The sequence below is a fragment of the Sebastes umbrosus genome, chromosome 10 (genome assembly GCF_015220745.1).
Source record: "Sebastes umbrosus isolate fSebUmb1 chromosome 10, fSebUmb1.pri, whole genome shotgun sequence".
Taxonomy (NCBI): Eukaryota; Metazoa; Chordata; class Actinopteri; order Perciformes; family Sebastidae; genus Sebastes; species Sebastes umbrosus.
Window position 1 is genome coordinate 15227990 of NC_051278.1, and position 27990 is coordinate 15255979.

At 41.3% G+C, this 27990-nt stretch overlaps 1 protein-coding gene and 1 long non-coding RNA gene across 9 annotated transcripts in view; one reads left to right on the forward strand and one right to left on the reverse strand.

The window, feature by feature from the left end:
- The window catches only part of LOC119495694, a 92666-nt gene extending 89954 nt beyond the window's left edge, over positions 1-2712 (reverse strand). For all 7 annotated transcript variants that reach the window (XR_005208539.1, XR_005208544.1, XR_005208538.1 and 4 more), the window contains exons 1-2: positions 2644-2712; positions 1555-1788 (exon numbers count right to left, since the gene is read on the reverse strand). This is a non-coding gene — a long non-coding RNA (uncharacterized LOC119495694). The remainder of the gene's footprint in view (positions 1-1554; positions 1789-2643) is intronic.
- sptlc3 (serine palmitoyltransferase, long chain base subunit 3) lies at positions 112-27849 on the forward strand. 2 transcript variants are annotated; one of them, XM_037782422.1, is made up of 12 exons: positions 112-378; positions 4940-5131; positions 6353-6507; positions 7513-7661; positions 12080-12204; positions 14183-14276; positions 17852-17957; positions 19262-19481; positions 22356-22482; positions 24666-24801; positions 26495-26624; positions 26712-27849. In XM_037782422.1, the coding sequence occupies exons 1-12, from the start codon at positions 268-270 to the stop codon at positions 26823-26825; spliced, it is 1659 nt and encodes a 552-aa protein (XP_037638350.1). In that variant the 5' UTR covers positions 112-267; the 3' UTR covers positions 26826-27849. The 2 variants fall into 2 exon arrangements, with proteins under 2 accessions (XP_037638350.1, XP_037638351.1); XM_037782423.1 differs by lacking the exon at positions 112-378 and adding an exon at positions 1040-1132.
- The last annotated feature ends 141 nt before the right edge of the window (positions 27850-27990 follow it).

Below are 27990 nucleotides of genomic sequence, written 5' to 3' on the forward strand. Positions count from 1 at the left end.
CAGTAATTAAGTAAATGCACGCAAGTTTCATTTTTAGATAAAAGGAGAAGAGAGAAAGACAGTTGGCACATTTCCAAGATATCGAAACAACAGTGCAATAACTGAAGTGTGACTTTTTTTTTTAGAGAAGCCCGGAACAGCGATCACAAGAGGCTGAACCGAAGCGACCAAAAGGAGGAAGTCACCTTTTGTAAGTTCAGCAAAGCACACACCTGACAGTCAAACAAGACGAGACAGTCGCGAAAGCTGCTGTGCTTTCGGGGGAATATGTCAATAACTTCGGCAGTAAACGGCAACTTTAAACCACATCTGAGCCACCAGAATGGAGTGAAATGCGAGGATATCAAGAGAAATGGCTATCACAACAACAGGAGAGAGGTGAGTTAACGTGAACTGTCTGTCAGGCGCTGTGGATTTATTTACTAAATATATTCGTGCAGCAAATTACTTCGTGCACCTGCTTTAAGGTAATGTAAGTTATTTCGCCGCACTTCTTTCTTGTATGACTCTGTAGTATGTTTCTTTGTTTTTGACCTGCCAAAGGGACTACAGATGTGAATTATCTTTAAAGCTATAATATAGGTACGGTGCATCAAATGGTGACATTTATGTTTTAAACTGTACATGGTTCCCTTTTAAATAAAATAATAAAATAAATAAATAAATTACCATTTTCTTAAGAGAGATAGTCTTGAATCTGAGCATCATTGGAGCTCTTACCTGAAACGACCTCTCTGACGTAGGCACATTTAGTAACCCATAGAGGCTGATCACCAATTACAATTACATTATGCTCCAATTACACCTGCTTACATGCGACAATAACAACAACACACATCCATACTATACTTACACAGTCATTGGCAATAATGCAAGTAAAAGATCATTGTTTTTCCAGCTCTTACAGTGCCAATACATGTGCAGATGATATTTAGGCGACTTGAAGTTGTATTTAGTTACATTATAAACAAACTATTAGCTATATGAGTTGTTGTTCTTGTTTTTAACCAGAGGAACTGGCTAGTTTTCCTGATAACACAGTAAACAGATATAGATGAAGGTTGGACCGCGCCCTGACATTCTTCCCCTTTGCAGAAGCAGGTTTTTTGTTTTGCCTTCAGGCTGGGGAAAGGTGCAGCCCCTGTGTGTTTTCTTTAACATGTTTGTTTGTAACTTGTCTGTAAATGTGGTGAGTTACTGGTGAGTCAGCTAGATGTCTCTTACCTGGTTTGCTGAGGCTTCAAAGCCATTCTGAATTTCTGTATATGTTATTTAGAATCATGCAATTTACATATTAAATGTAGCTGTAATTAAAACATGTATTATAGCTGACACTCAAGTGAGCTATCTAAAGCTCTCGAGTCTTATACGACTGTTAGCATGATAGAATCAGTTTTTGTGAAAGCTAACTAGCATTAACGCTAACTGGTGACTTCACCTAACTGCTAACTAGCATTAACTGACTGTTCAAACTGCTAACGTTAGCTAACTAGCATTAAGCTACCTAGCATTAAGCTAACGTTAGGTGGCAGTATAACGTTCAACAACACTCACCGCTGCTTAGAGATATATCCAAATAATATAGGAATATTGTTTGCAAATAGTAGGGAAAAAATCATATATTCCGTCTGTTGCACAACTAGCACATTTTGAATACGATATCCAAGCCGAGCCATATTAAATGTAGCTGTAATTAAAACATGTATTATAGCTGACACTCAAGTGAGCTAACTAAAGCACTCGAGTCTTATATGACTGTTAGCATCATAGCGTCAGTTATTGTGAAAGCTAACTAGCATTAACTGGTGACTTTTCAAACTGCTTACTAGCATTAACTGGTGACTTTTCAAACTGCCAACTAGCATTAACTGGTGACTTTACCTAACTAGCATTAACTGGTGACTTCAAACTGCCAACTAGCATTAACTGGTGACTTTACCTAACTAGCATTAACTGGTGACTTTACCTAACTAGCATTAACTGGTGACTTTTCAAACTGCCAACTAGCATTAACTGGTGACTTTTCAAACTGCCAACTAGCATTAACTGGTGACTTTTCAAACTGCTTACTAGCATTAACTGGTGACTTTTCAAACTGCTAACCTTACCTAACTAGCATTAACTGGTGACTTCAAACTGCCAACTAGCATTAACTGGTGACTTTACCTAACTAGCATTAACTGGTGACTTCAAACTGCCAACTAGCATTAACTGGTGACTTTACCTAACTAGCATTAACTGGTGACTTTTCAAACTGCCAACTAGCATTAACTGGTGACTTTTCAAACTGCTTACTAGCATTAACTGGTGACTTTTCAAACTGCTAACCTTACCTAACTAGCATTAACTGGTGACTTTACCTAACTAGCATTAACTGGTGACTTCAAACTGCCAACTAGCATTAACTGGTGACTTTACCTAACCAGCATTAACTGGTGACTTTTCAAACTGCCAACTAGCATTAACTGGTGACTTTTCAAACTGCTTACTAGCATTAACTGGTGACTTTTCAAACTGCTAACCTTACCTAACTAGCATTAACTGGTGACTTCAAACTGCCAACTAGCATTAACTGGTGACTTTACCTAACTAGCATTAACTGGTGACTTCAAACTGCCAACTAGCATTAACTGGTGACTTTACCTAACTAGCATTAACTGGTGACTTTTCAAACTGCTAACGTTACCTAACTAGCATTAAGCTAACGTTAGCTGGCAGGTTCAACATCACTTACCGCTGGTTAGAGATTTATCCAAATATTATCCAAATATCCTTTGCAAATAGTAGAAAAACATATATATAAATTGAGAAAAAAAAGTTTGGAAATTTGTTTGTGGTGGATTATTTCTCTGTCGTTGTCGTTATCGTTATCGTTGGAAAGCCTGTTTATTTACCTTCACAATGATGTCCAACTTGTAAGGATCATGCATTTGTGGGATGAGCAGTACAGCTGATTATGTGGGTAGCGCCCAAGAAAAAATATGCCAAAATGCTCTGCCAATGGTAAACAGTGTATTCCCCTGTTGGAATTGACTCTTGTTTTGAGTTGTTTGGTGGATTGGATGATTGAACTCTCTATCAGTAACAAGGAACAAACAAGACATATTGGCAATTTTTCACTTTATTAATTTAATACACCGTCAGGAGCCTCAGTAGCAGGTGGAATATCCACACGTAGCCACAACAGCCTGGCATCCTCCTCCTCATGCTGGTCACCAACCCTGTCACACGTTGCTGTGGGATGGCGTTCCATTCTTCAACCAGGATTCATTGCAGGTCAGCCAGCGTGGTTGTGTATTCCCTCAATGATGTCACTGGCAAAACAAGGCTTGCCATCATTGAAGGCCATCTCAATGCAGTGAGATATCGGGATGAGATTCTGCAGCAAGTGGCGATTCCATATCTCCACAATCTGGGACCTAACTTCATCCTCCAAGATGACAACGCTCGCCCCCACAGAGCCAGGGTTATCACAGACTAGTGGGAGTAGAGAGAATGGAACGGCCTGCCAAGAGTCCAGACCTCAACCCAATTGAACACTTGTGGGATCAGCTTGGGCGTGCTGTACGTGTTAGAGTGACCAACACAACCACGTTGGCTGACCTGCAACAAATCCTGGTTGAGGAATGGAATGACATCCCACAGCAACGTGTGACCAGGTTGGTGACCAGCATGAGGAGGAGGATGCCAGCTGTTGTGGCTGCGTATGGATCTTCCACCCGCTAATGAGGCTCCTGACGGTGTATTAAATGAATAAAGTGTCAAATAGCCAATATGTCTTGTTTGTTCCTTGTTACTGATAGAGTTCAATCATCCAATCCACCAAACAACTCAAAACAAGAGTCAATTCCAACAGGAGAATACACTGTTTACCATTGGCAGAGCATTTTGGCAATTTTTTCTTGGGCGATACCCATATAATCAGCTGTGCTGCTCATCCCACAAATGCATGATCCTTACAAGTTGGACATCATTGTGAAGGTAAATAAACAGGCTTTCCAACGATGTAAAATACAATGCCAATTAGCATTGTAACAACAGAGAAATAGTCCACCAAACACAAGTTTCCGAACTTTTTTTCCCCAGTTTATATATTCCGTCTGTTGCACAAAAAGCACATTTTTAATACGATATCCAAGCCAAATGTTCAAGCTGCGACTGCTAAACAAAAATGGCAGCCAGAAGTGACAATATCCCCTCGGTGGTGTCAAACAAGGCATTACCAAAATTGCACCACAGGTTCCTCTATCAAGGCATATATTGACGTTATTTATATTTTCACAAGTAATAAGGCGTTCATATTTGTCATTCAAAACAAAAATGTCTCTCCCAGCTGCCATCTTTGGTTGAAGAAAAATAAAAGAATAAAATGTAGTCCTTTCACAATAAAATCATTTTACAGTACAATCTCTGTATCTCTGTAACTTAATAACAATATTTTTTTCCATATTAACATCTCACTTATACTAGTTTATATTGTGATTTCTGCTTCACTCGCAACACTCTACTCCCTTTAAACATGTCATGACTTTATTCATTTAGAAAAGGTACGTTTTGAACCAAAATTGGCTCAATCGGGTACAGAGGTATCTGTTAAGCTGATTTATATACACAAAATCAGTGTGTCTACAAAATTACCCCTTAGTGTAAATTTACTTTCTACTTATTTGAATGTTAACAATGCAAAGTGACAATATTCTGGTGTTACATTACTGCGGATAGTCTTCCAATTTGCTCGCTTCAGTGTTGAATAATATGTGTTAATGACTTCTGTAAGTGCACAAGTATAGGCCTCTGTCTGTCTCCTTATTATTTAGGTTAATGGGTGCGTTAACTACAACCCTTCATTTGAAATCGAGCCAGATTTATTCAAACGGTATTGTTCTCTCTTGTCTCGTCTGCAATGTAAGACTCCTTATGTGGCCCTCTTGTTGTATAGAAAAATGGCCCAGGGACTGGTGTCGCCTCCAGGCAGCACAGGCAGGAGTTCTTTGAACAGGCGCCGATGTACGTGGCTGTTATGACATACCTGGGCTTTGGCATTGTCACGCTGTTTGGCTACCTCAGAGATTTCCTCAGAGCTGTGGGCTTAGAGAAGTGCCACCTTGCCCAGGAAAGAGGGGAACAGAAGGTAGGTAAAACATGCAATCAGTATAGGCATATTTCAGGCATACACACATACTGTAGACGCACACATGCACTCAGACAGTTGGAGTAGAAGAGCATGCATGCCTTGGGTGTCAACACATTTTGTTTCCCCCTAATTATTTCAATTTTTGCTCTTAAGCTCTCTCTCTGCCTCCTTCCTTCATGTTCCTCTGCAATATAATGTTGCCATGGGTGAGACAGGACACCACAGAGAATATCTGTTGAAGACCTAATTAAATCTCAGAGGATTCAGATTCTTTCTTCGTTACTGTGCTTCAGATCCAAGATAAGGCCACTGCCACATAAGAGCCATTGTATTACCATAGATTCGATTTCTTAAATCTTAAAAACAAATTGTAAGTTGGTAGTAGTTACTGATTTGTTTTGTGTGGCTCATATTAAAAAAGCTATGACCTTATAAAAACAAATGCTGTGACCATGTTTTGTTATTATTTGATAAGACAGTACGTACATAGGCAGAGACAATAAAGCAGGAATAACCAGGCAGTTTGCTCCCTGTGTTTGACAACGATAATTTACAGCATGAAGTAAAGTGAAGAAGAGCTTTACTGTACGTGGGCTAATAATCTTGGTATATAGCGTTGTCGGGGTCAGGGGATCATTGTATATGAAAACATACAGTACATGTAAAGGCTACAGTGGTGTAGATCTAACTCTCTTACCAAGGGAAAAACTGATGATTTGAATGTATCTAAGGTAATTACATAAGTCACCTGCCATGAACAGAGGTAGACACCATATAATGAACACCTGTATGGACTCAAAGAGTTAGAGCATCAAACACACATCATATACTAGATGGAAGAGCCCCTTCTTACATGGCAAACTACTTTGAGAAGATGGGCAAGGAAATGTATCTGGTCACAAAACTAAAGAAAATAATTTATGTCTACTTTTAATCTCTATAACTTCAAGTTCAACATGAAAAATATTTGTTTTTCTTGTTAATTCTGAGGCATTGTTAATGCTTACGATAAAGAATGTGCAGAATATTTTGTTTTTTAAATAAGAACATCACTAAGAAGTTGCTGTAATTCATCTCAGCAACAGCAATCTTTTCTTAATGTTTAGTTTTGACATGGATTGTTTGTCTTGTTCTAGTGCTTGGATAGCTTTTAGTGTGATCCACCACTCTGACATCCTGTTACTGGCTTGCTGTGAAAATGTTTCTCCTCGCTCTTAGGATTTCGTACCGCTTTATCAAGATTTTGAGAACTTTTACACTCGAAACCTGTACATGAGGGTACGAGACAACTGGAACCGTCCCATATGCAGCCTGCCAGGACCTGTCTTTGACCTGATGGAGAGGGTGTCTGATGACTACAACTGGACATTCAGGTACTTTAATCCAGTCATCTATGATATACATACTGTAGATTACTGTAGCCGCATAATCATATATATGTGTACTGCTCAATTTGAGAATTTACAAAAAAATGTCCATCTTAAGACAGGCCAGCAAGTAGTTTTGAACACAACCATCTCTCCTCTGGGGCTAGAATCTATACAACTGAGATGTAATTGGCTGGATCTAGCTCCTGCACTAAGAGCCAATGGGGAGAGATAGAAAATAAAACACATGTGTATATGAAATCAGCAAGGATATGTCAGCCCTGAATGTTTGGATAGAGTTGCGATGCCTCTGTGTTGCACAGCAGGGTCAGGGAATATATTTTGTATAGGAATATGAACAGAGCCATGGAGAGGGGATATGACATTATGAATCTGGAAACAGAGGTAGGCGTGGATTACATGTTTTAAAAGGTTTAATGTGACTGGAAAAAGGAGAAGTGGGGCAATCAGCTTGTCTTGTCTGTGGTGACATGAGGATGGGTTTTGTTGTGGTGTGTGCAGGTTTACATGCACAGTGGAAAAAAAAAGTAGGTCAGCAGTTCTCCTAAAATACTTTTTAAACTCTCATGCTGATGTACAGCGAGGCTCATAACTGACTATGTGAACTTACTTCAACTTGCCTTATTGCAAGAAATTATGACGCACACATTTTCCATCTTCTCTTGTTTATTCTCTGTGGAGTTACATGTGTGCTTACATATTAAAGGGTAGCATAAACACTTGTGAATATTTGATTATATACTTTAAAAAAAATGTCCAAGTAAATAGGAATAACAAATGTTGCTTACACACGCAGTTGCTGCTGTTTGCCTTATATAAACAGTGTTATAATTGCTCCTCTTGTAACTCCACTGACAAAGAAACAAGTTTATGATCAGCATTATATTTAATTGAATGTTGATTACTTTTTATAATATGTAATTCATTATCTGAGTGTGTGTGTGTATGTGTAGTAAGGCTAAGTGATTCCTAATATTTACATTCTTGCAGGTTTACCGGGAAGACAATACACAATGCCATCAACATGGGCTCTTACAACTACCTCGGTTTTGCTGAGAACAACGCTGATTTCCTGAAAACGGTGGCAGACAAAACGCGCCAGTATGGGGTTGGGGTTTGCAGCACAAGGCAGGAAATAGGTGAGTTTGTGGTCAATGTGCAGTTGTAGAAAAAAAATGTGTGATACTTGTCCTCTTAAGCTAGTTTCAACAGGGGCACTCATTTTATCTTGAGCAAAAAAGGTCCGCTTCATAATTCAAGTTAAAAGAGCATATGCTGGTGGCTCTTTTCATCTCACAGTGCTTCACATTTCTCACTAGTGCATCTATTTTAAAAGTCTCTGGCAGACCCTGATGACACTGAATAGGCTGAGTATCAAACTGGAAATAAAAACTCCATCTCCCTCATCACATATGCCATCGTTTATTATCTTTCTCGTGAGTTATACTGCCCGCGTGTTTAATTATCTTTCAGTGGCTGCAGTGTAATATGAATTATTCAACCTTTGTTGAATTATGTACCGATTGGGCATAAGCTGAGATCATTACATACTGGTCCACACTGAGGAGGAGTGGGGGAAATGGTATCATAGTGGGATGTAACATTAAGAAACACCCTGGGCATTAGGCAAGATGCGAAAGGAATATGTGTGATGGAAGAGTTCGAACAGCATGGATCAGAAAGTGGTATCTGCGGCTTCTAATGAATTTTGAATGGTGTTTTTATCCTCTGAACTTTTACCTCTGATGGTGTTTAAGTGCCAGGATCTCATGTTCCTGCATAGCAATGTTGTGGCAGCAAATCTGACGGTCGGCTGTGTGTTTATTGGTCAAAACCTGCCAATAGGTAAACATTATGGAGCTCACTGAGCAGGCTGCTCTTAGTTAGCTTCAAGTTAACTTGAGAAAAAGTAGTTCCTTTTCATCTCTATCAATGATGTTTCGTTTATGGCACTTCTGACACCACCGTGCTGTATATCTACTGAGAGCAGGCTAGCAGTGAGATGACATACAAGCTCAGAGCGGGCTGAGTGGCTGCGTAGCGTTTCATGATATCAGCAGTTTGACAAGAACAGAGAAAACCAGAGGAATTATGGGGCATGCGATCGTTAGCTATACGTTCGTTTGTCAGAGTGCAAGGACGCCTCAGACACACACACACTCCTCTGCGCCATCCATTATTCATTTATGTGATTTATTTATATGTTTATTTCTCTTTTGAAATGGGACTGTTTTTCCCTGCGTTTGTAATCCGTGTTTCAGCTGGCTCACTGAGAGGGTTAAGCAACAACAAGCATTTCTCCCACGAGACCTTATTAAGCATCAATTATTAAAGAGCCAAGTATCTCTGTAGTAGCGGTGACGCCATCAGCAGTGTTTTAGTTCACATGCAGCGATTTGTGTCGGCAGTACGCAGGATGTGTTTTTATTGAATTCACCAGCACTCAGTTTATTCAAAACAAAAAATGATGATGATTTAAAAGAATATTTTACACTCCACTCTTGTCTGTGCTTCTGACACCCTCTTAAGATTTAAGTTCAAATGTCTGTGATGCAAATGTTTCATCTCATCTCTCCTTTGACATTATCTGATATTAAATTCTTTTAGAAACTGCAGTTCAATTTTAGGCTTTTGGGTCAACTCCTAGAGAAACACAATGTCAAGTTCAGTTCAAAAGTTACAAAAAAATTCTCCCACAAATACTATATGTAAGTTCACAGAGCAATATGAGGTATTTTTTTTATTGAATAGGCATGTGAAAGTAGATACAAAGTGCACTGAAAGCACACCCCAAGCCCCTGTAAATAAACTGACATGTCAAACATTCACAGATTTGTATTAATGGATAGCTCACTCTTCCTGCTTTTCTGCAATTATTAACATACAGTAAATTAGATAATGATGTCATGTATTCAAATGAATGACAAATTACCAAGACGTAAGTGCAGCTACCAAGCACATAGTACACTACTAAGTATTTGACCATAATGTGTACACCAATGTATTAATGTAATAGGGTTGTTTTTTATGTGTACGTGCTAAAACGAAGCCATAAATGTTGTACTTGTCTGCTGAGACTCGAGTCGAGGTTGGTGATAGAAATGATTAACTCTTCCAGGCTTGTTATAAAGCCTTTGAAGAAAAACCTCAATCACAGGTTTACAATGAAAGAGATGGATTTAGCTTGGAGATTTGCAAGAGTAATCTTTATTGTCTCTCCACAATAATGCCTTCCAACCTTGGCAATTGTTGTATAGCTTCTTTTTTCGTCAACAAGCTTTGATGATTGTGATGGCACAAAGGGGACCTTGGTGATTCAGAGGACAGGGGGACCGAGCTTAATGAGATGCATATGACTCAAGAGCTAACTCAAGTCAGCAAAGTGAGTGAGATCTCCGCTCTCTCTTATCTGAAGAGTATCCAGACCTTGAGTAAAATGTTTTATATCCAGAGCAAATGCCGATGCAGTCTGACCAAAAATGCTGCACATGCCAGCAGGGGTCTGTGAGCCTGAGTGGTTGAGGAAATGTATGAATCGATTTAACTGGGATAAAGACAGAGCTGCTTCACTGTGTTATTGTTTTATATTGTACACATTAAATACCAATTTTCCAGTCCTTAGACATTCAGTCTGTTTGAACTTTTTAATGCTTGCTCTCTGTGGTTACTGATTGTTATTGACTATGACTACAATGATTAGTATCCCATATATATAAATGAATGTGCTATTTTCTCATGAGGATTGCCTCACAATATCTCAAAACCAGGCTTCATTTTCGTTTACATTGATGGTAACTGATTTCATCTTGTAGTTATTCAAAGAGCTCGATATAAATATTTAATATAGATCTTTTTACTGACAGTTTTACTGTCTTTCCGTTGTGATGTTGATTTTACATTTACAGTAGTGACATCTTGTATTATTAATTGTTTGATGAGATGCCAGAGACATAGAAGAGGCAATTTTCTGAACATAGGCCTACTTGACTTGAAGTAGCCTGCCTTATTTCAAGTATAACGTCAGTGTTATGGCTTCATATAATAAAGATTTATCATTCATTACTATAATATAGAAATATAATGTATTACTATCAATCAATTTATATATTTTGGAGTTCAAACAAATTGGAAATGGTTATGTATTTCTTCTCCCTAGCGTGCAAAACAAACCAAACCGAAACCGCAATACAAACCGAACCGTGGGCTTGTTGAACCATTGCACCGCTAATTAATACACTTGTTAACAGTATTAGTTACAGTACGTATCAGTTGGACGTATTTATAGAGTAACTTTAGCTATATTAAGTATAGAGTGTGTTAAAATGTATTGAACATATACTGTATATTTACCTCCGCTAAGGCCAAAGGCCTTGGGCCAAGGAGGTTATGTTTTCACCAGCGTTGGTTTGTCTGTCTGTCTGTCTGTCTGTCTGTTAGCAGGATTACTCCAAAAGTTTGCGATGGATTTGAATGACATTTTTTGGAGTGATGGGATGTGGCACGATGACCAATCCATTAGATTTTGGTGGCAATCTGGATTCAGGAATTTTTTTAAGGATTCCGATCAGCCTGAGCATTAAGACCACAGGGTGTAACACATGCACAGTGTGACTTATGACGCGTGACCCATCCCCCTTCTGTGGGGTGTGTGCGGGAGCTGCTGTCCGTCCGCGGTGAGAAAGAAAAAAAGCGCTAGATGACGGGATGACAGACAACGTAGTGTAACGTAGTGTAACGTAGTGTAACGTTATACAGACATAACAAAGCTGCTGAATGAGAGAGGCATCCGCCGATACGTTACACGGAAACACTCCGTGTTAATGATAAGCCGACCACCTCACGGTACCGCCAGCTGTGAGCTATGATCTGTTTTTAAAGTCACGCACCTTGGCGGAGGTCTGCGTTCCCCGAGTGCCATTCTTGTATAGTATATTTCTACAGTAAGCCTATAAATAACATTTGCCAGAGCCAGCAGAAATAAAATACAGTATATATGAACCTTTCACTGCCGACCTCTCTCCCTGTAGCTCACAATTATGACTGTAATTCTTCTTTTTATCAGCTGACCACAGGGGCAGTACCGAATGTACCTGAAAATCACACTTTTATTGCACGAAATAGAAAAACACCATGTCAGGTGACAGATTACAATATGATCAATTTTCTAAATGAATTCTGGTCCCCACCTGTCACATTGGGTTATAACAAACTGCCTCTGTCCCAAAATGTGCTGCAGAACCATTTTAGACTTTGCAGAACTGGCCTTGATATTACCTGCTGGGATGAAAAAGGGTAGTTGAACGAAATTACAAATTTGCCACATCTGGAGTCTTTATAAATCTCTACAAACACCTAGAGAGCTGCTGGCTGATGCTGTGTGTGTGTGCTGCTAGTCCAGGATGTGGGTCTCCTGCTTTTTATCAGGAGGCATTCATCTCTGTCAAAGCTTGTGATTGGATGACAAAAAAGAAACAAAAACTAAAGGACTAGCAGATAAGCCAACAGGTACAGTGATCTTGTCAGGGTGAGTTATTCTTTTGTGATTTGTGTCTTATAGGTAACCTGAGCATCCACGAAGAGCTGGAGAAACTAGTGGCAAATTTCCTCGGAGTAGAGTCCTCCATGACTTTTGGGATGGGTTTTGCCACCAACTCAATGAACATCCCAGCACTCGTTGGCAAGGTTTGTGATTTTACGCACTAAATGCCACATAGAAACCCTACATTATATGGGTGTCATTTTTACAGCGCAGCAAAAATTAATCTAATTAGCCTAGCTTTTGTTCCTTCCTTGCATATGGCCTAAATTAATGAATAACAGTCAACTAAACTCAGCTGCGAACAACTCCCGACCCACCCCCATTAATTAAAATCATAATTAAACATTACAGTAGCCAGAAGGACGAGGCTCTGGGCATACATCGCTGCTTTCCATCACATAGACAAGGAAGGGCAGGTTTTGTTAAGAGCACAACTCAAGGGTTTGATTACCCATACTGTGGCCTGTCGGCGCACACACACAGCCTGGCTCTCACACAGACAGCCGCGGGTTACCAGGGGCAACACACTGCATGAATATCCGTGATTGGACTGGACAGGAGGAAGGGGAGGTCGACTGTTTAAGTGATGAGAACGGGGTCGTTTATTTAGCTCAAGAGGTGTATCGGCCCCGTAGGCTGCAGCCCCCACAGTAACCCTGCGGGGGCTGGGGGTCAACCCACACTGCCAACCCTATCCTACAGGGACAGGCCGTGCCAGGCCGGGCCTCGCTGTGCAGGCAGAGCCACATTAGAGTGACAGCTGCTGGTAGACCAGGGACTAGGCCAGCTGGACCCCAGGCCAAACCGAGGGTATCTGTCACTGAGACGGTGTCAACATACCCTCTACAAGAGTTCATTCAAACTAATGCAGTCAAATGCTCAGAGCTTCAGTGTTAAATATGCTAATGTTCTCCAGTGCATCTCGTGGAACTGCTGAATTAATTTGCATGCTTATTTTTATGGAATATGAGGCACCATTACGAAAATTGTGATGTGTCTGTTGGTCAAAAACTTCATCAGACACGAAAGAAATTACTAACGTGTGCAGTACATGCAACTATTATCATACACAGAGGACCTAGATGCGGAGGATTATGACGGCGTGTTGGAAGGGAAGCAGGGCATGAGGAGTGGGCTGACATGTCATTGCCCTGGTGGATCCTTATAGAGCAACAACTACTATACAGCACATTCTACAAGGACACAGTACAAAGCAACAAAACCGATTTGAAATGCATAGAAAAACATGCAGTCTCTCAGAAAACAGAATTGTATAGGTGGGTAGCACACACTGCTATGATTTTCCATCTGTATACGTTTATACTGATGATACTGCTTACAAGCTAATTAATTTCCTCTGTACCCAAGGGAGAATCTAATTGGCTCTCTCACTAAGTATAGACCACTAAATCTGAAACAATATCATACACTGTCTATGCAAATGTCATCATCTTATCAGTAATCAGAGATTACTACCAAATAGTCAGTGTAATGTATATACACAGCCCGTTCTCATTCCCAGGGCATCAAATACAGATGCTTTGTCACGGCCGTCGGCTTAAGGTACCCTTGAGCATCGGTATGAGAGGCACCAGGCTTTCCATTAACTATAATGTAAACCCATCAACGTCATTATTTAACGCTCAGGGAAAGTGCACTGGGAGTGAGGTGACCGAGCTTTAAGAGCAAAAAGACGAAGTGGTTGGATCGCTGTTGTCCCATATGTCACGTTACAATCTGCTGTTTAATCAGGTCCCGTGTTCACAACTTTCAGAGTCATTTTCACTGTACAAACGTAGTAGTTTTAAGCCCAACCATGTCGTTTTTTCCTAAACCTAACTACAGTGGTTTTATTGCCTGAACCTAAGCAAGTGTTTTTGTTGACTTCACACCATTAAGCGTGTGTTTACTGCGACCAAAAAGTGACAAAGGGCTTGTTAAGCACGTGTTTACTGAAGGGTGACACTGAGGGGTCTGACAAAGCGTAGGTATGTGAAAGAGTTGATATACAGGATTACTGTTGTGTTTGTAAGACAGGTTTGACTTCAAGGATGCAAGAACATGTGATTCAGCTTTCTTAGGGAAATTTGAATATAATCTTTTCTCTCTGTTGATTTCCAGGGTGGTTTGATACTGAGCGACGAGCTGAATCACACATCTCTCATCTTAGGGGCCAGACTGTCAGGAGCGACCATCCGGGTGTTCAAACACAACAGTGAGTCCAGCAACTCTTTTGTTTGAGCATAAGTTACAGTGCTTCTACTTTACAACAACACGATATACAGCTTTATTTAAGCTATAACCAATGAAAAAAAATGTGTTTCGGTCTGCCAACATCTTTGGTGCTTAACATTCAATGCTCCTTGCCGTAGATTATCTGTTGATGAAGTTCTGTTTGTGCAGCCACCACTGCTCACACTATCTAGTTTTCCTTCTATTCGTTCCAAACTGTTGCTGCTGTGAGAAGCACATTACGTTCTGTGCGGTACAGGATTCGCCTTAGGAAAGACCTACTTAACATTCTGAGTTTAGAGCAGCAAATGTAAAAGCTTTAATGAAATGGGTTCAGTTTACAGTCACGACTGTGTTTCATCCAGCAGAGCAGCAAAACACAAGTTTATTTATATATGAAAATGTCACCTCACTTAAACGAAATGCTCTCTATTATATTATCAAATTACACAATGTCAATAGATGATAAAGGGAGAATTGTTAAGCGTGAGCATTCATCGCGCTTGCATTGGAAACATCCGCTGCTCTTCCAGGAGACAGGACAAATGAGCCGGTCCTCTGGCTGCAAATGTGTCCTGACAGGTACAAGCAGAGTCAGTTATGGGTCCTCCAAGCAGATCCCAGAGGCCTGTCTAAAGGCGAAGAGCCCTCAGGCACCTGAGCGGCTGACCCCTCCCTGCTTTTATACTTCCAGCACCAGACACTCTTTTATTAGCACAAGGCCAATATTTACTAAGAGGGTTTCACCAATTAGCTCAGCCACATCAATAGATAAGTAAAAACCATAATATTTACTGGTGCGATCTCTGTTTAAAATGTCTATCCCTTATTTGTGGCATTTGAAATGTTTCAGTGGTGTGTGTTTCATATGGGAGGATGGAATTTCAAACCAGAGGGTGGATGAACTGGTTTGTCCGGTCTAGCATTGTGAGGCGTGTATGTCGGAAATACTTCAAATTGTCATAGACAAAGCACGCTCATGTTGAAGGACGGCATTCATTCAAATACTTACATGTATTTAATTGAAGGTTAAAGGCTGTGTTTATTGAGCTAGTAGCATTTTTGCACCCCGAGGGTTAGTGCAAATATGAGATAATAACATTTCTGTTGGCATCCACCACAACTGTATGCATGTTTCTTGTGTAGAAGCAAAGACTTCCAGCACCATCCCCCTCATGACAGCGATACAGCATCTCATATCAGGCCGGGGCTTATCTCAAATCAGTGCTTAACTGTGAAATAATCTTTTCCTCATTCTTGTCTTTGCACACAGCAAACCACTGTGGATTTCTCTTTCACTGCATGGTTTCCTGAATGTTGATATTGACAACATTAGGTGTACTCTGCTCTGTTGAGCTTCAGGAAATGATTTTTTATTTATTTTTTTTATCGGAAGAGCATCTGCTGCCTCCTGTTTTTGTGCTGAGGGAGCGTTATTGATCATCTATGACAGATAATTAGCTATGACAGCTTAAGATGGTTGGATTGCGGTCATACTTTGAGTAATGCTGCTTTCTAAACCACAGCTATTCAATACTGCCATCTGCTGGTTTGCAGCGGAGGATCATAAATAGTGTCACCATTACCCGTTACTCTAAATGCCACTGGGAAGTTATTTTGCTGAAGCCAAAATTTCAATCCTAATTCTAAGCAGCCATGCAGACTGCACTGAAGAGACCTTTGGCCAAACCCATATTTATCTCAGTTAGTAATCCTCCCTGATGCAGACATTGCAGGTGTTCATTAGCGTCAGACTGCAGAGTTTGTGGAAGGTGTTTCTGGCAGATAAAGTAGTGCCATGTGTACTCTGTGAACTGCCCTGCCCTGTGGAAGTTATTACTCTACTTACTGTTGTTTGCTTTTAGTTGGTAGCCAGCTATGATCTGATTATTGCTACACTCTATTTACTAGATCTGTTTTGTACATATAAAGTTGTATGTGATGTCATAGTACAAGCCTAAACTACACTTGCAAACATTATTGTGTTAAGTTTTTTGTTTTTTTCCCCCTTAATGAGGTTTGAATTTAGATTTATGGATGCTTTCACACCTGTAGTTTTGTTCATTTTGGTCCGGATCAAGAGGAAAAAATGATACATTGTTGTATTTTGGTTCTGGTCCGGTTCCTGGTCACACTGACTTTTGACAAATGAACCAATAGGTGTAAACATGAAGTTATACAGACTGACTGGTAACTGGTTGGTGATTGTCATCCTGTATCATCAGGAAACCACGTGGGGAAATCAAATTCTGGTGACTGACAGAAGTTTATGCAGCACTTTAATGCTTCTAATGTGTATATTTATGTTCTTTGGCGTCACAAAGTGCTCACAAAGAAATAACGGATTATAAGCATTATTAGACCGTAAATAGACTGCATGTTATGAATAATGACTAAAAGGGCGAGACAGGACTATACAAAAGTACCTTTGCGCACTCCCAGATGACTGGTGCGAATGCCCAGCCCATTCCCAGGGCGTCAAATACCGACGGCCGTCAGTGTTCGATTGCGCCGCACAAGGCACCCTTGAGCGCCAGTATTTAACACACCGGGTTTTCCATTAACTACAATGTAAACCCATCTGCGGCAACAGTAAACGCACAAGGAAAGTGCAGTGCTGACGTAGTTTAAAGAGCAAAAGAGACACACCGGGCGAGTGCGAGGGGAGGTGGATGGGTCCTACAACACAAGGCTTTCATCCAGGAGACCGCTGTTCGTGTCCCGTGCATTAAGTTTCACGTTACAATCAGCTTATGGTTTGTGTCCCGTTTCACTTTACAAACGTAATAATGTTAAGCCCAACCATGTTGTTTTTTTCCTAAACCTTAAGTAAGTAAGTGGTTTTGACGACCAAAAAGTGACGCCAAGGGGTCAGACAAAGCGTTAGTATGTGAAGAGGTGGGATGGGAACGAGTAGGAACGCTGAGGAGTGCACAGACACATACAAGGTGTCTTGTACAGTAATGATTCAGGGCTTATACTATGCTGTCACACACTTTTTAATGGACTTAATGAAATGACAAAGTACACAGAGTCGGATACAAGTCCAGTAGTTTTAACAACTTTAGACCTATTAATCAGGGAAAATACCCGCGCTGACGTGGATACGTGTTTATTTGCATAAATAGGTTATGTAGGCATCATGGCCTTATACAGATCAATTATAAGCTCACGTCCTGAACAGATTTCACCATCAGCAGATGGATTTATTAGTAGTTTAGATTTTTAAATCATGCTAAAATCACATATCTGCTATCATAATATCCTGTGGTTGGTTTGTTTGCTTTCATACCACAAACAATATAGCTTTTCAAATGATCTTGGTTGTTTGACCCGCACCAGGGTTTGATTAAACCTTTAAATTAAATCTTTCACACCAGCCCAGATGAACCGCACTAACTGGGCAAACAGACTTTGTTTTAACCAAACCAAACAGGTTAGGCGTGAAAGCACCCTCAGATTGTTGAGTTCTTGCCTGTTTTTTCACATTTTTTCTCTCTCACTCTTGTGTTTGTGTCGTTGTGTGTGTGTGTGTGTGTGTGTGTGTTTGTCTGTCAGACATGCACAGTCTGGAGAAGATGCTAAGAGAGGCCATTTGCTCAGGGCAGCCACGGACCCACAGGCCCTGGAAGAAGATCCTCATCATGGTGGAAGGCATCTATAGGTCAGCCGTCATTATACAACACACACACACATACACATACACACAAACAAACACACACACACTAGTGTAGTCGCTCTCTCACAGATGCATATCTTGGGTCAGTCGAGCTAATGCATCAATCTTTGTAAGTACAGGCTTCCAGGTGGTCTTTAGCAGACTTTTGCACAGCCAGACTCAGGTAGAAATCTTAAATTGCAACCTGAAGAGAGCTTTAACTTTCAGCCTGTGTTTAGCAGTCCCTGTAATGGTCTCTTTTTCAATCGCTTCCCTCACTACCCTTGAATAATAGACAGTGTGTATATATGTGTGTGTGTTTCTATGGTCGGGTAGCGTTTCATTACTATAGAGAGGAGAAAGGTATCGTGTGTCTCTCCCGGCAGTGAGCTATCCTGAGTCTTAGTGACCCTCTCCATCTGCTCATTAGCTCCAAATCAAGGCCAAATGGAGCCACGGAGATTGACTTGGCTGCACCCCCAGCTCCAACTGTTTATCACGGCCATTTTTCTTTTCTCCTTTCTTCCCTCTTTTTACCCCTCAATCGCGCCCTACATTCAGCCTTTCTTAACAAAAACATGTCACTTTTTCCTCTACACATTTACACCATCAGTCAGCTGTGAAGTTTACCTTGTTTTATGGCAATCCTCTTATCAAATGGAGAGGAAAATCTTGAACATGGCCATCAATATAACTATTAGTTCCACATCAATACTGGTGATTTGAGAGACAACTTAATTGCATGTAATCAGACTGGCTTTCTCTGGCAATAATGTCTAATGTCAGGCATTAAAGAAACCTTTCTGTACGGCTCTAAAATAACTAATGCTCCCTCTCTCGCCTCCCTGTAACATCAAAAGGCTCAGATAAAGAGTAAGCATGCTTAGCTATATCCTGGCCCTGCCTTTGATGTCCATATCGGCCCGGGTGAAACCCTGTCTTGTGTCATTTGGGCTGCAGACGTTTTCAGCCATAGCGAGGATAGCAGGTCTGGGATTGCTCTATTTTCGCCTGCCATATACTCACTCATGCTGTCTGTTTGTAGCCTTAAAAGGCTCGCATCAGAGGGGAGGAAGAGATGGGAGCGAGGTGGGAGTAAAGTGAAAGAGGCCAGAAGAAAGATACTTGGAAGATTGTCAAATTATGTAATATGCATTTGCAGATGTACAGATGCTCCTCAGTGGATAAAGTGAGGTCGGGGTCAGATTCTTTCCCTTTTAAGCACTTTAAGAGTGTGGTTTATAATTGATGAAGTGTGTGTGCCCATGGTGTTCCCGTTGTAACTGTATTCTTTGTTTATGTCATTATAGCATGGAGGGCTCAGTGGTGCGACTTCCTGAGATCATCGCTCTGAAGAAGAAGTATAAAGCGTATCTGTACCTGGACGAGGCTCACAGCATCGGAGCAGTGGGACCATCGGGGAGGGGCGTGACCGAGCTGTTCAATGTGAACCCTGCCGACGTGGACGTGATGATGGGCACCTTCACCAAGAGCTTTGGGGCTGCTGGAGGATATATCGCAGGGAATAAGGTTACTGAGGATTTTTGGATTTTCTGTTTCAGCTTTCTCTGCCAACATGTTCTCATCCCACCTCGTCCCATACTGACGCTTCGTCAGACCCCTTGGTGTAATTTTTTGGTTGCAGTAAACACATGCTTGATGTTGTGAATTAAACACCTTCTTAGGATTAGGCAACAAAATTTAGGTTTAGGAAAAAACATCATGTTTGGAAATGAAATTACTACATTTGTACAGTGGAAATGTGGCTTGACGTTACGAACGATCAGCGGATTGTAACGTGAAAGTGAAACTTAAATACAGGACACGAACAGCGGCATCCTGGATGAAAGCCTTGAGTTTGTTGGGCCCATCCACGCTCTTTATAATACATCACTACAGCACTTTCTCTGAGCGTTTACTGTTGCTGCGGATGTAGTTAATAGTAGTTAATGGAAAGCCCAGTGCGTCTCCTACTAACGCTAGAGGGTTACTTGTGCGGCGGTATCTAACGCCAACACCCATGACAAAGCCTCGGTATTTGACGCCCTGGGAATGAGAACGGGCTGTCTCTGCTTTCATTTTATCGTTTGTAGTCAATATTCATATATTTATATCACAGTTTTCTCATTATGAATGTAAGTTCCTTTTGATTGTTTTGAGTATTTTTGTTCACAGGATTTCATTCTATACTGAATTTTCTTACACACATTTATTATAAAAGTCAGCCTACTCAGAACACTTAGATAGCTGGCAGTATAGAGTGAATGAAAACATGAGGCGAGAGAAGCAATGGAAGGCAATGTTATTTGTTTGGCACATTTCAACAAGGCAGTTTAGTGCTTTACATGAAACAATATATACGAGAAACACAAGGCAATATAAAAAGACACATTTAAAATGAAATATGAGACAAAAATAAGCGAAGATAGTTATATATTCATCAACACTGTTTGCAGTGATATCTATACATCTGCTGATTCTCCAGTCAGGCAGAAACTAGTCTGGTTGCTATGCAAAGGGGTCAAGATACATTTCAAAATATATGCGTAGGTGGGATTAATCACACTGAAGCAATTCCAACAGCCTTAAGTAAAATGCCATTTTTAGAAAACCCAGTAACTGAGCTGACTTTCCTGACATTGTTTAAACAACCTGGCAGCCGTTGTCTGTGCACAGTAACAGCATTAACCCATTTGGCTCCGACGCAGGTTAAAACACATCATACAATTCAAATATTATTGTACCCAGGTCTGTTTTAAAGATGTGTGGGACTCGACCATATTCACTCCATCACACCCCACCTCTGTCGTAGCTCTCATGTGTCCAACAAATGTTCCCCAGGCTGTGACTCGGGGCCTTTGTAATTCCGTTTTACTCCATTAAAAAGTACACTTTAGTACATAACCGCACTGGTTTTGTGGCAGTTGATTAGAAAGCAACAGAGGAAACGGCCATGTTGCTTGAATTAGGTATTCAGAGAGGGACCCTTCCTGCCTGATGTTGGCTTCGGCCCCGCTCTCTGCCATAATAAGAAGGTAAAGCTGGCAGAGGGCCAGCCCCTTCTTGTGGCAGGCGTCGGAACTGCGCTCCAGATTTAACAGGATGACTTTTAACAAGCATGATAATGTTTGAAGTAAGAACACTCTGCCTGGTTTGACAGCTGGCTGTAGTAAAGTCCTGAAAGGATCAGGCAGGAAAAGAGAGAGAAAGCCTTTAGATTTTACGTATTTGTTGTTGCGGTGAAATTCCCTAAATCCTACATTAAGTGGATTCTGGTTGATGGACAAAAGACTCTGCAGATGTGTTCTGGAAAACAGTCATGTTATAGCTATTTTATGAGAGCACCAAAAATAAATACCCCAATAAATACACTCCAAGCTCCTTCTAATTCACTTCAACTTTACATGAAGGAGGCTTTTATTCATTAACCCTTTACTCTAAACCTGTGAGATTAGGTTTATTAAATACATCCGTTGAAGTGTGTGTGTGCTGTTCTGGCACCACTCCTGCTACTGTGGCATTATGGACATGTATCACCACATCAGTTTTGCGGCCACCTTGTGGCTGAGGAAACACTCTGAGCTGTCACTCCACGCCGCAGACGTGAGATGGATTTCGGACATGTTCTCTTAACTGGTTTATCTTGGTCGCAGCGAAATCCTGCGGGGCCCTTAAGCGGTGAAAATCCCTCGCCGTAAACGAAAACAGATGTCAGGTTGTTTCAGGGTTCTTATCCTACGTTGGAGCATTTCCTCTAAAATCCCCTCCCCTCCTGTGTGTGTGTGTGTGTGTGTGTGTGTGTGTGAGGAAGCCGCAGCCTCCACCCAGTGGGGACAGATGGCGTTGAGTGGAAATGGTGGCCAGACAGCATCTCCGGCTACGTGTCATCACCCCGCAGCCGCTGGCCACCGAGCAGCCACTGAGCAGCAGCCCATCACAGCTCCAGGCCCCGCTCCCAACCTCAGACCACTTACACACACATGCTCTAGGGACCCATGACCGAATCAGTTTTCCTGAAACCCTGCTCTTCTCTTGACAACCACTTGCGGAATTAATCTCCTGCTGACATTTAGGAATAATGAGCATGGCAGTCCTCATTCTGGCTCATTTCAGCATTCGTTCTTTCTCAAATTAGTGCGCTGGCTACCTCCAGATTAGAGAGCAGGAAACGGTCCAGAGCTACTTTACAGTCAACGCCAAGATAGTCTTAATGACAGAGAAATGACTTGAGGTATTTTAATTGATTCTCAGGTGTTGACTACACATGAGCTCGCTCTAGTGGCGCTGAAGTAAAAGTGCAGGGCTGCACTTCTGCTTCATAGAAGATCTGAACACTTTATTTCTGTGAATACTTATCAGATTTTCTCTAAATGTATTGTAAACATACTGTGTCCTGTGTTGCAGGAGCTGGTGGACTACCTGCGCAGTCATTCCCACAGCGCAGTATACGCCTCGGCTATGTCCCCTCCCGTCACCGAGCAGATCATACGTGCCATGAAGTGCATCATGGGAAAAGACGAGAGCACAGAAGGTGAGAGTCTGAGCTCATTGCGTCTCCTTCCGTTGAACGTCACCCTCAATTTCAGTCTTATTACCCACATGCTCGTCAAACCTGATGTTCTTTACTCGGACAAATATTATGTCTGACTGGCTTATAAAAGGTTTTACACCTTTACTATAATGTTTTATGGAAACAATAGCAAACCAAATCCAGAGGACAGTACCAATGTTAACATAAGGAGGGAAAGACAAACAGCTGCTTGGTCAGAAAACGTGGTAGCAATTACAGGGGTCTGTAGTGGTAGAAAGAGGGGGGGGGTGTGCAGTCCCGGAGCACACGTGACCCTAACGTGGAGGAAATCATTCTCATGTGTGTGTTGTGAGGAACACTGTACCTCTGAGAAGTTTCTGCTTTAATGGCATCAGACACCAGGGCAGGGAAGTAGTCATTACCAGACCAGTTGTAGCACTGTCAGAGCAATTCTTCTTGAGTTATTGTAGTTGTAGTTCTGGTGGTAGCTGTAATACAAGGAGCATTAGTGGGAATAGAGTTAATGCATGTAGTGGTGGAGGTAGTATGGTAGATAGTTATACACTTTACACAAATCTACAGGATTTTAAGTGTGCACCACGAGGCAAAAATACTCACCATGTCTGTAGTGGGGTGCATGTGATGGGTTTATCACACCAAGGACCAAAGGGCGGTGTCGTATAGTTGACATGTATTGCCGTTTCATGTAGAGATGAGTAACTTTCTCATCTGGCTCTGAACCAGACATGCTTTGCATCTGACGTAGCCCAGCGAAATAGCTTTTGTGGATTAATGAGTCTGTCTCATAGAGGGCAAGGAACACGGCAAACAGTGCAGTCTTTTGGCTCAAAACATCCATCACAACTAGGGCTGACAAATATTACCCAGAAACCCTCACAGGTACTGCATTAGCATAAAAAAATATGCTGAAATCATAACATAGCAAACTTAAGCCCAACAGGCAACAACAGCTGTCAGTGTGTCAGTGTGCTGACTCGACTGTGACTTGCTCCAAACTGCATGTGATCATCATAGACTCGTGGGTACCCATAGAACCCATTTTCATTCACACATTCTTGAGGTCAGAGGTCAAGGGACCCCTTTTGAAAATGGCCCTGCCAGGTTTTACTCGCCAAAATTTAGCGTATGTTTTTGAGTGTTATTTAGCTTCCTTCGCGACAAGCTAGTATGACATGGTTGGTACAAATGGATTTCTTCTACAGCCGTAGTCACGACACTATAAAAGCCCACTGTGAAAACAAACGTCACACTGCATACATGCCTGATAAGTTTTTATTCCTCTTTCTCTCAGTCGTCTTCCGCCCCCCTCATCTTTCTCCTCAATGTTGAATTTCGCACTTTAAAGCAAACTCTGAAACAGGGAAAAAACCCTGACAGACAGCAACATCCACACATTCTCACCTACTCATATGATTTCTGAGTCTGGCAGCAGGTTTTTGACCTCTATCTTAGCAGAGAGGAACAATTTACAAAATGAGGCCTGGGCTTCTTGGCAGATGCCTGAATGTTATGTTTTTTTTCCTCGCTCTCTCTCTCTTTCTCTCTGCTGAGATAAGGGGATGTAAAGTGCTCTCTTACATCCCCATGAAAGAACTGCCAATCTGTTCCCAGGTAATCAGAGGGAAACAGAGCTGTGTTCCAAGGCTGAGCCATGCCAAACCCTGCTTCAGCCACGGAGCACCAGGCTCCCCAGTGATTCACATCATTTGGAAACACAGGGGGTTAGCAGGGCAGGGCCGCCTCTGCTGTCTTTGATTTGTTTTCTAATACATTTATCTGCAATACATGTGATACTTAAGCGTTATTTGTATTCCGTTTCAGTCGTGGCTGCACTCCAGCGGCAGTCCGCAGTCACTCATTTTGTGCGAAATCCATCGTATCCAATTTGCAAACCCTCATTTTGGCAACGTGCGAGAGCGTATACCATGCCGTCAGACGGACAAAACTGAACCATCTGCTGCCGCCCGCAGCTGCGTTGTAATCATGAGCAAGTTCATAGTGGAGGCTGGAATGGCCCAGATGGAGGTGCAGGACTCAGAATGAGATGGCACCGCAGAGATCTCACACTACATTAGCTACTACTGACAGGTGATGTCCCTGCCTGCAGGGGACAGGAGTGTTTTACTCATGTGTATCTGATGGTGTCCTTGTTTTAATTGCAGGCATTAGACGAATCCACCAACTGGCAGAGAACACAAGGTACTTCAGGGCCAGACTGAAGGAGATGGGCTTCATCATCTACGGTAATGATGACTCACCTGTGGTTCCAATCCTGCTCTACATGCCAGGCAAAGTGGTGTAAGTACTCTTAAACTCTCACATACAATGCCTCTTTTAGAGAGTAAAAATATCGGGGTGTTCATTGCGCATAGACTAATTTTGAAACAATAAATATCAACGTCACTATCCCTTGATTTCACAAGCAATTTCAGGTCAGTATCATCTCTAAGTGATTTGGATTGCTGCCATATTACACACTAGAGTTTCCATGAATCAGCAGTGTGGACTGTGTCTGTGAAGACTGGGTTTCTGTAACCACTTAAGAGGCAACATCAGGTATTGATTAGGTATAACCCAGGATAGTTTGAGCTACTCAGGTATAATCAATTGGGTATAAAGTGTCCTTCAATGCCAGTCACCATTAATATCCATGAAAAGGTCAAGCCCACCCAGTAATTGCCATAATCAGTTGCTTCTGGTTTTTCATTGCTCACTTTTCATGGCCAGTAATGATGATTGGAGAAAAAAAAGTAAATTTCACTTAATCTATTTTTTTTAATCATTTTTTGGAGTTTTCATTTCATAACAATTGTTATGAAAAAGTAATGTATCTGTAGAAGCAGTCGGCAACTCCAGGATCTAAGAAGTGAAGCCAATGCTGAAGTGCCTTAAACTTGCATTCTTTCTAATAGCCAGTAGGGGGAGACTCCTCTGGTTGCAAAAAGAAGTGTGATTGTATAGAAGTCTATGAGAAAATGACCCTACTTCTCACTTGATTTATTTTATGGTCTCAATTGCTAGTTTCAAGTCTTCTTCAATACAGCATGATGTTCATTTAGTAAATTATGGTCCCATTTAGAGTCAAATAGACCATAAAGCAGGGTATGAGGCCTTAAAAACGGCAGTCCACAAACCAATGGGTGGCGTCACAGTGACTACATCCACTACTTATGATATACAGTCCATGATCTGTAGCTATTCTACTCTATATCAGATCTACTTGTGGCCATTTGCTTGTTACCCTTTTTGGATCGCCACCTTCCTAAAGACATATAATAGATCTTAAAGATGCTGCTGTTAGATTGAGGTTCTGCATCACTGTATGGAGCACTGTCTCCACACACATCAACAATCATCTGAAATATACTAAAACTGTCAAAGTTTGCGGTGTCATATTCACTTAAACCATTTTCGGAGCACATTTTACGGTTTGAATTCTCCAAACTTTGCCACAAAATGAAGAAGTATTCACTGCTTGGACTCATAAAAGTAAAAGCCATCAGAGATATGCTGATTGTAGCCCCTAAAATTGTTAGCTATGTGTTCTTTTTAATTTATCGATACCACAAATCCCAACTAAATAATTAAGGATTCAGATGATCATGATGAATGCTCCCACATTGTGAGGTGGCTTGTGGGGTCTCTGTGCATTTTGGAGACTTCAAAACCTTAAAAATGTGAGAAATGTGGGACATGTTTTGTATTCGGTAGACGACTATTGAAGTCCATTTTTGCCCTGATTCGATTCTCTAGTCAACTGCACTTTGTAGGCTAAGTTGTGTTTATAGGTTCTGTTGTTGGTGAGAGGTGGCGCGCTGTCGTGAAGGTTTGTAATTCTGAAAAGACATAAACAGAAGAAACAACCCTATATGTTTAGCATTGGAAATAGAAAATGAAAACAATCACTTTAGGTGTGATTTACTTTTAGTCTCTACAGTCATTTGTGTACTAGCATATATAAAAACTGATAGTTGTTTCTTTTTTTGAACAGTGCTTTTGCTCGAGAAATGCTGGCGAGGAAAATTGGCGTAGTGGTAGTCGGCTTTCCAGCCACGCCGATTACAGAGGCCCGAGCTCGCTTCTGTCTGTCTGCAGCGCACACCAGAGCCATGCTGAACCAGGTAAAACACACATTTACCAACATGAAATTCCTCTCTGAGGCTCAAACATATACACACATGTTCTGAGACGTTTCCTTTTGTCCTCAGGTGCTGCACAATCTGAACGAGGTGGGAGACGCTCTCTGTCTCAAGTTCTCACGGCTGAAATATTCCTCTTGTCCTGACCTCCAGGAGGAGACAGACTTTGAGCAGGGCAGCTGATATGACCCTTGACACCTTCATTTCAAAGTGTCAAAAATTAAAGTGTCCATGCCACAGCAGACCCATAAACACACAACGCAGAGTAACACTCATGTCTCACGGCAGAAGAGGGGGCAAATGTTTAGCAGCTGCTTTTTATATGTTTGTAAAACATTGCGATTTAAAGGTGCTGAATTCAAAATTCCGAGCTTTAATAAAGCAGCAAACAAATTGTTGTAAATTATAATCCGAGTTTCTCTGTGCTTTGTTTACGTAGCCGGTCCGGCCGCATACACATGTTAGTCCCAGTGTGTGCCCCACTGGCTATAATTGCCATCTCTGTACGCTCGCTCTGCGCTCGCTCTGGTTCCCCCCGTTATCTCTGTCAGCACTGTTGCCGTTGTTTTTGCACTGTTAGCACCGTTAGCTGTTAGCGGCCAGCTCAACCCTTGCCATGTTGGGAGCCGTGTGGAGGCAATCCGTCAATCATACATATGCACTGAATTTCGAATTCATCTTTAATAGAACACTTATTTGTGTACTTGTGCTTCTTAACAAAATACTGTATATGAACTATTTAAATGCTTTATTGCTGAATACATTTATATGTGAATACACACTTGAAATCATTGCACAAGCGTTGCTGGATTGGTCTCAAACTCAAGTACGGTGTAAAATATCTTGAGTCATTTAGCTTTTTTATATTGAGACAAATCACATATTGTTAGTTCAGTTGAGAGGGCCTTTCAGAGGCTTTTTTACACTGTTATTTGAATCCGTCTTGTCTATATTTAGATGTTAAAAACTCATAATATAATATCAGCCACATTTATTAAAAATACTGGTGGTGGTTATTATTAGAGAATGATGCACAGTCTCTATGAAGTTGATGTACGGAGCCCCATTTACTTCCTGAACATGAATTATAAATAATGGAAAAGGCATTTGTAGTTTGAAATCCCCCCTGTGGTGCTGCATTGCTAAAATGTTGAATCTGCTGATTTGTATTTTTATGTTTTTTTCCAATAAAACAGAAACAATGCAGATGAAAACTTCCTGTGTTTTGGACTAGAAAGGTAGATGAATGATCCAGATGACAGACGTCTAAAAGTCCTGAACCTTCCCTTTGTTAATTTCCTGACACACAATTATTTACACAACTCAAGGCTGAACTGATTGAGCGAGA